The sequence below is a fragment of the Panthera tigris genome, chromosome D4 (genome assembly GCF_018350195.1).
Source record: "Panthera tigris isolate Pti1 chromosome D4, P.tigris_Pti1_mat1.1, whole genome shotgun sequence".
NCBI classification, from domain to species: domain Eukaryota; kingdom Metazoa; phylum Chordata; class Mammalia; order Carnivora; family Felidae; genus Panthera; species Panthera tigris.
In genome coordinates, this window is record NC_056672.1 from 85,334,778 (window position 1) to 85,349,497 (window position 14,720).

General features: G+C 49.0%; 1 protein-coding gene across 4 annotated transcripts in view; it reads left to right on the forward strand.

Annotated features, from left to right (window-relative positions):
• GARNL3 (GTPase activating Rap/RanGAP domain like 3) overlaps nt 1-14,720 on the forward strand; it is a 149,304-nt gene that overhangs the window by 121,135 nt on the left and 13,449 nt on the right. For all 4 annotated transcript variants that reach the window (XM_042965070.1, XM_042965071.1, XM_007094420.3 and 1 more), the window contains 5 exons: nt 4,508-4,606; nt 4,957-5,073; nt 5,831-6,006; nt 7,481-7,639; nt 13,979-14,045. In XM_042965070.1, the coding sequence (XP_042821004.1) occupies nt 4,508-4,606; nt 4,957-5,073; nt 5,831-6,006; nt 7,481-7,639; nt 13,979-14,045 (618 nt within the window). The remainder of the gene's footprint in view (nt 1-4,507; nt 4,607-4,956; nt 5,074-5,830; nt 6,007-7,480; nt 7,640-13,978; nt 14,046-14,720) is intronic.

Genomic DNA, 14,720 nt, shown 5'->3' on the forward strand with positions numbered 1-14,720 from the left:
CTTCTAAGACGGGTGACCGCCAGCCAACTCCCTGCAGATAAACGCATCATCCTCAGTGAGGTTAGCCAGGTTTCCTTTCCTTACAAAATTAACCCCTTCTTTTCAGGACAAGCAGAGGGAATATATTCTGAACAAGCGAGCCAGAGGGTGAGTCGTGCATGACAGGTTTATCCCTTCCCCAAATCTCCTTAGTCTTCGGACATCAAATGACCCACAAAAGGAATCTCCTTTTTGGTCATTACTTATCATGATTCCACCATTTTACCTTAAATCAACAAGGACACCGTTGGTATTTCAAGCTCCTACCTCAGGGACATGCCCTCTATCAGAGCTCTTTTTTTTTTTTTTTTTCAAGGTTTCTGATTCAAAAAGTACTTGGTGTCCAAAACAAATAATAAGGATCTTAGATAACCCATTTAGGATGGATATAGACACAGATTATGACAGGAAGACACATATCAACTTAATACAAAACCAAACTTTCTGACCACCAGGTGGATCACTGTGCCTGGGGAGGTGGTCATTTCCCTGTCAGCACAGATCGGCTGCCAGTGGGACATGTCCTTGGGGAGGATGCTGTGGAGAGAGTTCACCTTCTGATGGGGATTTCATTTAGACTCCAATACTGTGCGGGCCCTTCCACCAGGAAGCCCCTTTGGATTTTTGCAGACTCCCAGTGAATGTTAAAGGGGCTAAACGCTGGTAGCAAGCCGTCTCCTGGGGCTTCAGAGGGAGCCATGGGCACAGAGTCTGTCTTCCAAGGACATGTCCTCCACAGCACAGAAACAGACCACCCAGTCTCCGTTTCCGTACTGATGTTTTATGAGATTCGGAAAGCCAACACTGAGAGATGCCTAAAACAACAGCGTCTCCACAGCCCTAGCCACGACCTTCTTCATTCCCTCCTCAGATGCTATCAGCAGGTTTCCCAAGTGCCTGCTGTGTGCCAGGCCCTGTGCTAGGTGCCTTCTGTGGGAAGACAGGAGAGGCGGACCAGGCTTCATAATAGATTTATTTCTGACTTCATCTGTCACTTTTGATGCATATTTCAGTTGTGTGTCCATAACGTCATTATTTAAGTATGTGTGTGTATAACTCTATAAACGTATATATAACTAATTTACTAAAAGGCAGATGATCTAAAATTTGTAAGCTGAGAATTGAAATTAGATATTTAATTTAGAAACTGCAAAACTGTTAGAGAATCTTTGTGATCTGGAAGAAAACTTAACCTCTGTGGGCTTCAGGTTTCTCTGAAGTGGGGGGAGTTTTTTAAGCAGCTGAAAACTAGTTTACAATAATGAAAACTGATGAAATAAAATGGGAAAGATGATCATAACAGGAAGGGATTGTGGACATTAGATTACCTACGTTAAATGTTTAGAGCAGTGTCGGGCACAGAGTTGTAATTTAGGAAACAGCAGCTATTACCTTTACAGTATCCCTCTGAACGTGCTAAAAGGTAACAAAATCCATAGGTTTTGCCAAAAGTGCAACCAAATAAAATAATTAAAAAAAAAAAAAACAGTAACACACTATAGACGTTTAGTCTCATCTCTTAATTTTAAAGATGAAAAAACTAAAGAAATGGTGTGACTTGCCCAAGATCACACAGCTGGTTAGCGGCACGTCCGGAACTGGAAGCCAGAGGTGGTTCCTAGTCCAGCGCTGTTCCCACTAAACCAACTACATTTTATTAGAATCAAATTAAACTCTACCAATGTTATTGTCTTTACCTTAACACAGATTTCAAAAAAAAAAAAAAAACAAAAAAAAACATAGTCCCACGCAAATAATTATGTTCTGATCGAAAGAGTATTACATTCTACTTTTTGGTTGTTTTTAGGAATGAGAAAACACGCTTTACAATGACTATTTGCAAGGCTTGCCTAAAAACTGTTCGAGTTCTCTGCTTCTGGTTTTTTTTTTTAAATGTCAAATCCAAATGAAGATCACCACGTCCCCTTCTGCAATTTTCGGCCTTATGGATCCAAAATTTCTTGGAGGTGTCAGATACAAGGATCCTGGTGATGTGCCAGGCAATTCTTTTCTTCCACCTTGAGGGAAGTTGTCTGCCGCACATGCAGCCACATACACCCACGAGCTTGGATTTATTCCTCAGATTATTGTTTTCATTTCCTGGGTGTGCAGCACTGCTAGCCCTGTTTGCTTTTGTTAAGGAGAGAATAACCCTCCAGGCTTCCTTTGTATTCCTCATTGTGCTCCGAAGTCCTCATCCTCTAGGTATTTCTTTGTTTACCTTTTTCTTGTCGATACTTAATCATGTTATGAGTTGTTTCCGTGAAGCCGAATCTCTCCATTTCCTTTCAGGCCAGGTTCCACTCTGTCCCATTAGCGGCTGCTTAATTTCATTAGACCCACCCCCTCGAGAGTCTGCTGCTTTCAAGGTCGTTATTAAAACTCAAAGATCCTTTGTATTCTAAATGCAGCAAAAGCTACTTTGAAGGCAGACTACACCCTGATTAACTATGCTGCCGCCATTTGTTTTGGGGTTGCAGTAATAGAAAAAGCCAGCTCTAAAAGATCATTTCTTCATAAAGAGATTCCAAGAAGGAGAACATGGCAGTGAAACAGCCGTTAAAGCCACGCGTCACTTTCTCATATCCCTCCTTCCTCCTTCCTGTGCTGTGTATAAACCTATTCAGCCACCTGTAGAAGAGTTGATGGAGAAGAAATGCCAACTCACGCTGTAGAGAGGTGGGCTGCTACATGGTGCCCCTCTGTCTTAAATGTCAAATGAAGTGCTTCTGACATGTATGAATTCCTGACAGTCCCCTAACCCTAACCTTGTGTGATGGCACCATCAATCCATAGGGCTGCGGTGCTGCCTCTAGGCTAAGAGTACGGGCTTTGTCCCTATACAGACTGGGGCTCCACATGTTCAAGACGTGACCCTGGACAAGTCACTAGCACCCCTGAGCCTCAGGTCCTCGTCTGTTAAATGGGAGTATTAGAAGTGGCTGCCTAAGCGGGTCCTTGGGGCATTTCAGTTAAAGAACGTGCGAAACACCGCATCGAGGCCTGGCATTAAGGAAGCCCTGTGTGTATGTCAGCTGCCACTCACAGAAGGGAACGACCGTGGTTGCTTAGTCTGGTGTGAAGATGGGTACTGGCACGATCATCCCATGTTTTGGAAATTCACGTCTGCCGCCAGCAGAAACACAAAGAGCCTGAGATTCAGTTACTTCTGTAGAGGAAGAGGGTAGAGGAGGGTAGGAAAGCCACCGGATGGGCTGTCACAGAATTTACATTTGCCGTGGTAATTTAGGGGAGCTAGAGCAAGCCCTCTGTCTAACAAAAGCTTAGCAGGTTCTGAGCTCTGACAAATCCAGAGCCCCCACCGGCCTGCGGCCTGCCCTGCAGGAGGGAGCGGGAGAGCCCTCCCTTGTGAGGCAGTTATTAACCCTGTCATGACAACAAAAATCTGTTCTCTCCTGGGCACCATCCAGGGAGGGATGAACCCCCACCCAACCAGACAGATTTCTAGAAGAGCCAAGACCCTCAGGGCCCCACGCACCTCAGTTGTAACCAAAGAAACAAACCCAGACCCACAGCCACGAGGAACACTTGAAGACCTAAATGTCAGACAAAGCACAGATTAAGAAGAAGCCCCTTATCCTGCCTAAAATGTTCCACCATCCCAGAACCTCTTTGCCTTGTGCCGATTCTACATCAAACTCAAAATAGACCCTTTGCTTATGAAAGAGTCTTAGTATTTTTTGTAGCCCTCTGTGTCCTAGGGACCCTCAGGAACAAAGTAATTGCTAGCAGTTTAAGTCCCCCCTAAGTAAGTTTAAAAACAAATCCTAAGTATCATTGCAGTCTCTGATCAGCCATTCACCTGACGTCTTCCTGAACGTTTCCATTGCAATTAGTTTTTTCCTGTCATTTCAGCAACTTCATTGACATTTCTCTCTCATTTTTTGTCTAAGAAGGAGATTTCATATTCCTCTACGGAGAAACACTGAAAATTTATAGGTAAACTCCTGTGGGTGGAGACACAGGCATGGAATAGGGTGTGTCTGTATTTGCTTTAAATACAAAAGGAAATTTTAGTTTTGGTTGAATTTTGGTTTTAGACAAAATTGTCTAAGAAATGACGCAATTTCGAACATTACATAAAGATAAGATAATACTTAATGGCTGAGCTTTTTATTGTACTTTTTTAACTTGCTGTTCAGTCCTTTGGTTACAATGCCAGTAAGAACCGGGATGGAGGGATGCGGATTTTTCTCTGCCGAGTATGGAAGAGAAGAATATAGTTTCTAGGCCCCGCTGTTCTGCTCCCTACATAGAGGAAGGAATGTCAGTCCTTCTCCCTGAGAGCATAGGGCTTGAACTTACTGTGTAGACCTTACGAACGCTCCAGAAGCTGACCTTCCTGCCTAGAGAGAACTGGGGTCCAGAGCCACTCACGGGCATGTATTACAGGTTCTGAACCTGTAGGCTGGGTACAGTGTCAGGGTGACCACGTCTCCTCTTCCAGATGACCTTCCGTCAGTGCCCGTGTTTGACAAGACCCTGCCAGTAAAACAGATACACGTGCTGGAGACCCTGGACCTTTTGATCCTCAGAGCTGACAAAGGTGATGTTCCCCTTCCCGGTAGCGTCCTCTGAGAGGGGGGGAAGCGTGTGGCCCTCCGTGGCCGACCGTGAGGGTCACGAGGGTCCGACTGCGTGGGTCACGCCAGCTGCTGCTTCACAGGTGCCCGGTGCTCTGGGTCCCCGGGCGGCCCTGTGTTCTCTGAGGAGGGGACGGTGAGGGAGGAGGGTGGCGGGGCACATCCTTCAGTGCACGGTTGGGAAAAGCCGGCGTGGGGTTTCTCCCCACTTCTGGAACACCTCGGCTCCTAGTTCTGTGGCAGTAGCTTGCCTGCACCGTCTGCTCTTCCCGTCTTCCCAACAATCTCTTCCTCCACCTTCTCTCTCTCACAGGGAAAGACGCCCGCCTCTTTGTCTTCAGGCTCAGCGCCGTGCACAAGGCCGTCGAGGGCAAACAGGCCGTGAAGGGCAAGTGTGACTGCAGGGACAACAAGCTGGAGAAAACAAAAGGTGACCGGAGTCTTCGTATTTGGGTGCTTTCTGTTCAACGAATTCTGTTTTTTTCCTCGGACTGCCCAGATTTCCCTGGAGATGAAAATGCATGGGAATTTGATGTTATCGGTTTGGTTTTTACTCAGAGACATCACCAAGATCGTATCACCGTTCCTCTGAGAGAAGCCTGAGGGTCAGGCGCCTGGGTGGCTCAGTTGGTTAAGCGTCCGACTTTGGCTCAGGTCATGCTCTCATGGTGCAGCCTGTGAGCTTGAGCCCTGCATTGGGCTCTCTCTCTCTCAAAAATAAACAAACATTAGAGAGAGAGAGAGAGGGGGGCGGGGGGGGGGGGGGGGGGAGGGAGAGAGAGAAGCCTGAAAGGTAGAACAACATGTGGACGGTTAGAGGAAAGTCCAGGCCTTGTGTGAGAGGAAAGTTTTGAAGCTAAGGTGAGTTCTGTTCACAGATCTGCAAAGAGAGACTTTGAGCCTCTGGCTCCTGGCGCTCTGCTCACATGCCACTTTCATTCATACGGTGCCGTGGGCTCGAAGCTAAGACCACAAACTCTAGGCTACAGGGAATACGACTTGCTTAATTTTCCTGAAACTCAGCCTAATTTGTATCTCACGTCTCTGTCCTGTCTGGTGGTGGGAACATTCTCAGGCATTCTCCCCGAGTTCTTCATTTCCAGGGTTCTTTGGGACCGCCACATTGTTGAAGCCCGGGAGCTTCCAGACTCCTGTCTGGTGTCAGCATCGTTTATTTCTCTTCCCAGGCTGCCACTTGTACGCCATTAACACTCACCACAGCAGAGAGCTGCGGATCGTTGTCGCCATCCGGAACAAACTGCTCTTGATCACGAGGAAACACAACAAGCCGGGCGGGGTCGCCAGCACCTCACTGCTGTGTCCCCTGCCCGAGTCGCCTGTGGAGGAGTTCCAGTACATCAGGGTGGGTCTGCTCTTCACATCTCCTCTCTGGGCACCTGTTGGGATGAGCACTGGGTGTTGTATGGAAACCAATTTGACAAGAAATTTCATATTGGAAAAAAAAAAAAAAACAATAAAGTGGATTGAGGGAGGAGAGGACAATGAGTGGTGGTGGGAGCATTGTTCTAGAAAGGATGTCCCAGAAGCCCTCTCCCAAAGGGATCTCTGCTTTGCCTTTGAGCAGAGATCCAGCGAAATATGGGAGTAGGTGCCGAGCATATCTGGAGAAAGGGGGTTCCAGGCAGAAGGAGCAGCCAGTTAAGGACCGGAGGCCCTGGTCAAGGCACAGTCAAGAGGCCGCAGTGGCTGGAGCCAAGGGAACAAGGCGGGGAGGTCAGAGAGCCTTGAAGGCCGTTGCTAGGATTTTGGTTTCGACTCTGAGGGAGAAGGGGCAGCCATTGGAAGGGCTGAAGCAGCGAAGTGACGTGTTTTGAAAAGATTTTGCTGGCTGCTGGACACAGAAGGGTATGGAGGGAGCCCTGAGCATAAAGGAGGAGACCCTCTAAGAGGCTAACGCAGGATCCTAGCAAGAGACCATAGTGGCTTTGATGGCTGGGGAGGTGGAAGAAGCTGCCCGGCCTGCCTTAGAGGATTTAGGGCTCCGCTGAGGGTGGGACCTTGTGAGAGAAGCCTCCTTGGGGGCCCCGTCCCTTTCCTGCTCTCACTGTCTCTTCCCTTTTTTAAATTGTTGGTACGTTATGTGACCTGTGTCACACATTGGCCACTAAGGCAAACTTCGCCTGTGGATGAGCTGAGCAATTATTTTTGCCAGAATTAAAGCCGCCTGAATTATGCATATCAGTTTCTGCTCACATTCAGTTTAAGGACTGAACAGCATAACAGTTAAGTTAAAACAAGTTAAAATCTTGCTCTAATTAGGTGTTAATCTTCTTAATACAGTAATTAGCCATCTTAATGACTGTTCGCGTAGAGCATGTACATTTATGTGGAGTATCAGCTCTCCTGCGCTCAAATCTTCGTTCTACCACATTTAACTGTGCGAGTGTGGGCAAGTCATGTGATCTTCGAGCCTCACTTTCGTTATCTGTAAAATAGAATAAAGCCTCATCTACTTCATAAGGTTGTTAGGAGGATTCAGAGAGAACAGTGCCTGGCACTGTGTTAAGTGCTCGACAAGGTTAGCCATTATTATTTTCTTATTATTAAATCATAGGACAGGCCTGGACTATCTGAGAGCTAATGTGGACCATACTATTGAATCACTTTTGCCAGTTGTGGGTTTTGAGGACAGGTTTGGTGGGGGGGAGTCTGGTACAGTCCCTGCCCCTCTTTCCCGGTCTCCACCTTCCCTGCCTGGGGAGGGGACCCTCTGCTGCATGGAGGGGGGCAGGTGGGGCCGGGGGGTGGGGGGGGAGGGTTGATGAAAACGGCTGCTCTGTGTCCTGACCCCTTCTCCATGTCACCATCAACCACAGGAGATCTGTCTGTCCGACTCTCCCGCGGTGATGACCTTAGTAGATGGGCCGACTGAAGAGAGTGACAATCTCATCTGTGTGGCTTACCGACACCAGTTCGATGTGGTGAATGAGAGCACGGGGGAGGCCTTTCGGCTGCACCACGTGGAGGCCAACAGGGTGAGTTGGCAGGTGTAGGGGCAAGTGAAAATCGAAGAAGACCAGGAGTGCTTCCTCTAACCTTGTGATGCCATCATTAGGATGTCTTTTTTTTCTTAATATTTTTTTAATGTTTATTCATTTTTTTTGAGAGAGACAGAGTGTGAGTGGTGGGCGGGGGGGAGCGGAGAGAGAGAGGGAGACACAGAATCCAAAGCAGGCTCCAGGCTCTGAGCTGTCGGTACAGAGCCCGATGCGGGGCTCAAACCCACGAACCGTGAGATCATGACCTGAGCTGAAGTCGGACACCCAACCGACTGAGCCACCCAGGCGCCACCATGATTAAGATGTCTTTAAGATTACATTTATGAGGCCCCTGGGTGGCTCAGTCGGTTAAGCATCCGACTTCAGCTCAGGTCATGATCTCATGGTTCGTGGGTTCGAGCCCCACATCGGGCTCTGTACCAACAGCTCAAGAGCCTGGAGCCTGCTTCAGATTCTGTGTGTGTGTGTGTGTGTGTGTGTGTGTGTGTGTGTGTGTGTGTGTGTGTATCTGTCTGTCTGTCTGTCTCTCTCTCCGCCCCTCCCCTGCTCATATTCTGTCTCTCACAGTCTCTCATAGATAAATAAACATTAAAAAATTTTTTTTAATTGGGTCTGATTGATCATAGCACTGTTTTGTGATACATTCTGTGGGCCGTGCCACATGAAGTTGCCACTGCTGTTGCTCAAACTGGTTCAATCTAATCTAACTGCCCCATTCCCTGCTCAGCTTTCCCAAATCTCCCCCTGCCATTCTGTTCTTCCTCATAAAGGAGAAGTGAAGGGTCAAAAAGCTCAACTTGAGTAACTACACCAACGAGAACCTCTGGCCATTCACACCCCAAGGGCCTTATTCTCTCCGTATCCCTGCAGACTCACACACAGCTTGGAGACCAGGTGACTGGAGCGGGTCTCCATCCCTGAAAAAGGCCCCCTAGGAAAGGAGGAAGGGACGAGAGTCTGCCTCCAGCCTGAGCTGCACAGTGCGCAGGCATGTCCTAGGTTTGGACAGGATCCAGGTCCCTGTCACGCAGAACAAGACCAGATAACACTGGAGCCACGCGAGGCTTGCGTGGTGCACAGCCAACACTCCGGCTTAGGTACCGAGGACAAGGATGCCGTGGAGTGGGGCGTAGTTCCTGATGAGAACTTCCAGACCCACAGGCTTCCTCCAGCCCTGTTCCGCTAGGTCCAAGAGACTGCAGAATTCTTCCTGATTATGCTTTACAAGAGATAAAAAAAAAAAAAAAAAAAAAAAAAAAAAACTTGCGTTAGGGCACTACCCAAATATTCATAAAAATTGCTAATTACGGTATTAAGAAAACTTAACACCAAATGAGAGCAAGATTTTAAGAAATAGAATAATCATGGGGCGCCTGGGTGGCTCAGTTGGTTAATGACTCTTGATTTCAGCTCAGGTCATGATCTCACGGTCTGTGAGTTCGAGCCCCATGTCAGGATCTGGGCTGACAGCTCGGAGCCTGCTTCGGATTCTGTGTCTCCCTCTCTCTCTGCCCCTCCCCTGCTCATGCTCTGTCTCTCTCTGTCTCAAAAATAAATAAAAACAATTTAAAAAATAAATAAATAAAATTAAAAGATCAGTGCTCTGACCCCACCCCAAATCAATTAAATCAGAATTTCTGGGTGTGTGGTGTGTGGGAATCAATCCGTTTTAAGTCTTGCCAGATGATGCCAGGATGGACCTAGTAGAACGAGTCTGTCCTGAAACTCTTCCTAATTTAGAGCCAGGAGAGCAGCCCCTCTATCCCAGTACCTGGGAACCAGTAGCCTTTTCCAGCTTCTGAGGAGGGAGGGCCCAACTTGGCTTGAAAAGTTCTTGTCCTTCTTGCTTTTCAAAACCTGTGTGACCAGCTAAAGGACGTAGAAAAATCATGGTCCAGTAGGTCTCTGCACAGTCAGTCCCTTTCCTAGTGACTAGTTTCCTAAGACTTTATGTGCTTTTTCTGCTGGCAATTACTGTTTACTTATATTTAATACCCTGATAATTCATTAGAGTGTTTGTGGATTTTTTTTCCTCTTAAGATTCCTCTTAAGGCTGAGGAAAAATCACATTAAAGGCAGTTTTCTTGGGTGACTCCTGTGTTTTGTTTTTTCTGAAAGGAGGAATAATTCTAAAATGTTCTCTTTTTTTCAATATGCTTTTAAAAACTAAGTCACTGAGTTTTTCCCCTAAAATTAAAAATTTAAAAAAAAAATTTTTTTTTTAAGCCCTTCCCTCGATCTAAGTGGGTCAATGTCTACGTTCCATCTTCGGGTACATCCCCAGCTGCTGAGTGGTAGCTAAGCAGGTGTGGGTGCTTAGACACAGCGACTCACCTTTGCAAGGGATTTCCTGTCTAATTGGAAAAATAAGCCCTAGGGAAATGACCAAGGTAATGAACAAAGTGTTTACCCATAGCCAGTCAGGAACGGCCTGCAGGAGCAGGGCTAGCTTTTCCCCAGAATGTTCCTGCAGCCCAGACCCCGGTGCTGTGGAGGCAGGACAGAGAGAGGCCGACCTCCCCATAGTCACTGGGCATTTCTGGGTCATTCAAGTTACTCACACTGCTGCTCTGTGCACAGTGTAGATTTTCTGGCCTAGTTTCCTGCCTCCGCTCCTCTTCTCAGCCAAGCCCATTCGATTCCCATTTCAGCTTTCAGCCCCATCTCAGGAACTAAGAGAACCCTAGGTCAAGAGAGGAAATGTTGAAGAAGCACCAGAGCAGCCATCTGAAAGTCAACATCAAGTTCCTTTTACCAGCAGGCCTATCGTGACCTACTGCCCCGGCTCCAGCAGCCAGCATTGGCCTCTTTCCCAAAGCAAAGGTGTCCTCTAGAAGGGACGGCACACCTGGTAATGAGATCTGGGTCTCTGGCTTCGTTGCTGGGCCTGCGTCCCCATCTTGACCAAAGGCCTGGAACCCAGTGGGTCTCAGTTGGGAGCTCACCCCAGAATCACATGGGAAGGCTAGACACTGACCCGACAGTGGTTCCCACTTTCAGCTGGGGCTGGGGATGGTGGGTTGCAGACTTGGCTCGTTTCAAGTCTGTGTTTTGAATTTTCGCAACCACCATATGTTACTTTTATCATTTTAAGATGCCAATAAAGTGAAATACTTATTTTTAATCAAATAGAAAATTAAAAGCTAACACCTGTGTCCTACCCTAGACCTACTATATCAGGATCTCTAGAGCAAATATATATATATATGTATATTTTTTTAACTCTCTCTTTTTTTAATGTTTATTTTTGAGGGAGAGAGCTTGTGTGTGTGCACACACGAGCAGGACAGGGGCGGAGAGAGGGAGACAGAGGATCCCAAGCGGGCTCTGCGCTGACGGCCTCGAACTCATGAACCGTGAGATCATGACCTGAGCCAAAGTTGGATGCTTAACTGACTGAGCTGCCCAGGCGCCCCCTAGAATATATTTTTTAAAGCTCTCTAGTTGATTCTGATGTCCTCACCTGGTCAGGAAACAATGCTACGGAGATCGACTCCCACCAGGCCCTTCCCCCAGGGATACCAACATACATATTGAAGCATGAAATGGGTCTCGCTGTGCTGAGTGTTAACAGAGGTCTGAACAAAATGCTAAGGAGTGCCCAAGGAAGCAATGATCAAGTCCAAGCAGTGGACTGAGTGTCAGCCCCATGCCGGAGCACTTCGTGAACGTTATCTCACAAAATGTGCCCAACAGCCTGTAGGGAATGTGCTGTTCGCGTCCCCATTTTTGCAGAAAAGGAAGCTGAGGCTCAGAAAGGAGTCACTGGACCCAAAACTACACAGCTAGTAAGTAGCAGAGACAGGACTTGAACCCAGGCTGTCTGATTCTGATTCTGTGCCCTTAACCCCCAGCCTGCTGTAGCCTCCATAGCCATGTCCCGAGGCACGATGGGAGTAGGCCACAAAGATTTCCTGTATTCAGTCGTGCATTCGCTGAGTATCAGTTCTGCTCCTGCCCTGTGCCAGGCCCAGTCTAGGTGCTGAACATCTATAGGTGAGGCCTCTGCTTCTGAAGCTCATGTTCCCCCCGGGAGGAGGGCTCCAATAAATGGATAAATAAGTGAGCATCAGACAGTGACACACGCGATGCACATGATAAAAATAGAGGGGTCTGATAGCAGAAGGGGGATTATCTGGGATTTGACCCCCAAGTCTTTCTGCTCCCAGAGTTGAGCCTCGCGGTCTCCCACCGCCTCTAAAGCACCCACAACTCTTGCTTGTGGCATTTGCCTCGTTGTACCTTGTTTTATGTATTTACACGCTTTTCTGGTTTTTCCTTGAGAGGTGGAACCTTGCCTTATTTTTTTCTGTGTGCTTCATGGCACCTAGTACAGCGCCAGGTGATGACAGACGGAGGGGGCCAGGGTTCCACCGGAGGGAAGCCAGAGCCAAGGCAGAAGCCCTGGCTGAGGGTGGCCAGTGAGGGCTCAGCACAGCGATGTTGACGACAGCAAAGAGGAGGGCTGCCGGGCGGAGAGTCTTCCAGAGGAGCCCCGGGGGCCCTGGGCAGCACAGACTCTGGAAGGGGCGGGAGAGACGAACTGAAGGAGACAGGCCCATATTCCGTCCTGGGGAGCCAGGTCCCAGCCCGGGGCGACAGCAGGCACACAAAAGACGCCTGAGAGACCCTGAAGAGGATGCTGCGGGGCTCTAGGGGATGGGGGTGCCCTGAGACTTTGGGGCTAGCTCTGCTCACACAAAGGTTTAGAAGGTTTAGAAGGAGGTTTAGAAGGAAGGTAGTCACGTATGAGAGAAAGAAAATAAATAGTGCTGATTGTGCACTCTCCTCCGCGTCTTGTGGAATTCTCACTACACTCCAGCAAAGGGAGCATTATCCTTATATACCACTTTCACAGGTGAACACCTAGGGCCAGAGGTTAAGCCGTTTGCCACAAGCCACAGAGGCAGTAAGTGGTGTAGGCGGGATTTTCTCTCGGGTCCGCCTGACCAGTGTCCGTGCTCCCACCCGCTCCCCTGCACCGCCTCCTGCCTCTCGGTGACTTGGACGTGGAATCTGTTGGGTTGAGAACAAGAACGAAAGGCTTAGAAACATGAGCCAGGGGCTGAGGAGAACAGGTGCCTGAGGTGGGAGGGTTAGGGATTTTGAGCTCAGAGTAAAAGGTGAAGCCATAAAAGAGGAGCGTTTTTCTAAGTGAGGGAAGGGCCTAGACGTGAAGAGGACTCTGAGGTAGGAGAGTGGGCGAGAGGAAGGGAGATGCCAGGGGTCAGAGGCAGTGGAGAGCTGGGCAGAGATGAGCACTGGCCAGACATCTTCGGCTCTGGGAAGAAGGAAATCTCTGTCGAGCCCAGAGAAGGCAGACCCCGATCGCGTGGGGGCCAGACTGCAGGGTGAAGGCAAGTGAGGGAGTAAGAGGAACGGGACACGTACAGAGGGCCAGGGTTTGGAACTCCGGAGGGACCCAGGACATCACCAGGTTGAGCGGTGTTCTCAAACCAGGCACCGAGGGCCTGGGGAGGGGAGTTTGCCCAGATCTCAGAAGTGGGTCTTCCAGCGCCCGTTCTGTTGCGTCGTGCTGCCTCCCTCCAAGCGCGGGAGAGCCAGAGAATAGAAGCGAAGACCTGCCGCGGTGGTTTCGAGATTGTGACACTCTCCACACTTGGGGCGGGGGGCGGCGGGGAGCCTGGCTCAAGTACAGAGCGGTGAGGTAGCGAAGGACCAGAGACCCATTCAAACTTCGGCTGTGGCACTTACTCGCTGACTTCACCTCTCTGAGCCTCATCTTTATTTTTTAATAAGTTTATTTATTTTGAGAGAGAGTGTGCATGCAAGCAGGGGAGGGGCAGAGAGAGAGAGAGAGAGAGAATCCCAAGCAGGCTCCGCACTGTCAGCACAGAGCCTGATGCGGGGCTCGATCTCACACGTTGTGAGATCGTGACCTGAGCTGACATCAAGAGTCGGGCGCTCAACCGACTGAGCCTCCCTTTCTTCCTCGGTCAAGTGGGAATAACACCGCGCGCTCCCCGGGGCCGATGTGCGAGTGAACTGATTACCCCCGCGAGGAAGCTTGGGGAACCAAGAGCACTACCTAGATAGGAGTTCTGTTAACAGAGAGCCCACCCCCACCCCCCGCCGAGCTCCTCAAAGGGCAGAAAAGACAGTGACAAAGTCCCAGTGGAGAAAGGAAGGGGAGGCCGTTCTGAGTGTTGCAATCGTGGCCGCCCCAGGTGGAAGTGATCCCACGGAGCCCGAGTCTACAGAAAGCTAAGGGCCCCCGCTAAACCTTTGAACCTGAGAAAGCCTTTTAACATGTCGCGTCCAGCCTGCTCACCGCCGCTGCCCTCCCCATTGCAGGTTAATTTTGTGGCAGCTATTGATGTGTACGAAGACGGAGAAGCCGGGCTCCTCTTGTGTTACAACTGTAAGTTGCTACAATTAACTGTTGTTTTTCTGGGCAATTCAAAGGGACTCAGCCATAGATCTACCTGACGTATTGTTCCTGTGACCTTAAGTGCACCCCAGAGAGCGGCTATGAGTTGCATTTCCGACCTGGCTCTCCCAGACCTCCTGGTGAGATGGTTCAAGGGCACTGTCTCCAGGATGCGAGGTGGTGACAGTGGCTTCCACTTAGGGAGCCCTTACTGTGTGCCGTGCGCTGGGCTCAGTTCGCTCCGGTGACTGTGTCATCTAATTCTCAGGGACCTTTATTACCTGTACTTGGAGATGAGGCGCCTGAGGCCTGGAGAAGTGACCTGTCTTTCTCAAGATCATGCAGCTACAGAACAGCAGACCCAGGGTTCACATTTGGGGCCCTCTTGATTCCAGGGCCCCTAATTTTAGCCACGGTTACTATTCTCCTCTTTGCTGTTTCTCAGGTGTTAACGAAATCAGCCTCACCTGGGCTGGTTTGGGTCGGGTGGCAGGGTGGGTTTGGGACAGACCAGGTCAAATGCATCAAAGAAGGTCTTGTAAGAATTTTCAGCCTTTCAAAAGCTAATATGATACTACAGTACAAAGGATCTTCTTAAGGCTAAAAGTAGTAAGGCATTTTCCTAGATCAGCCTGCCCAGTCTAACTAAAACAATAAAACGTATTT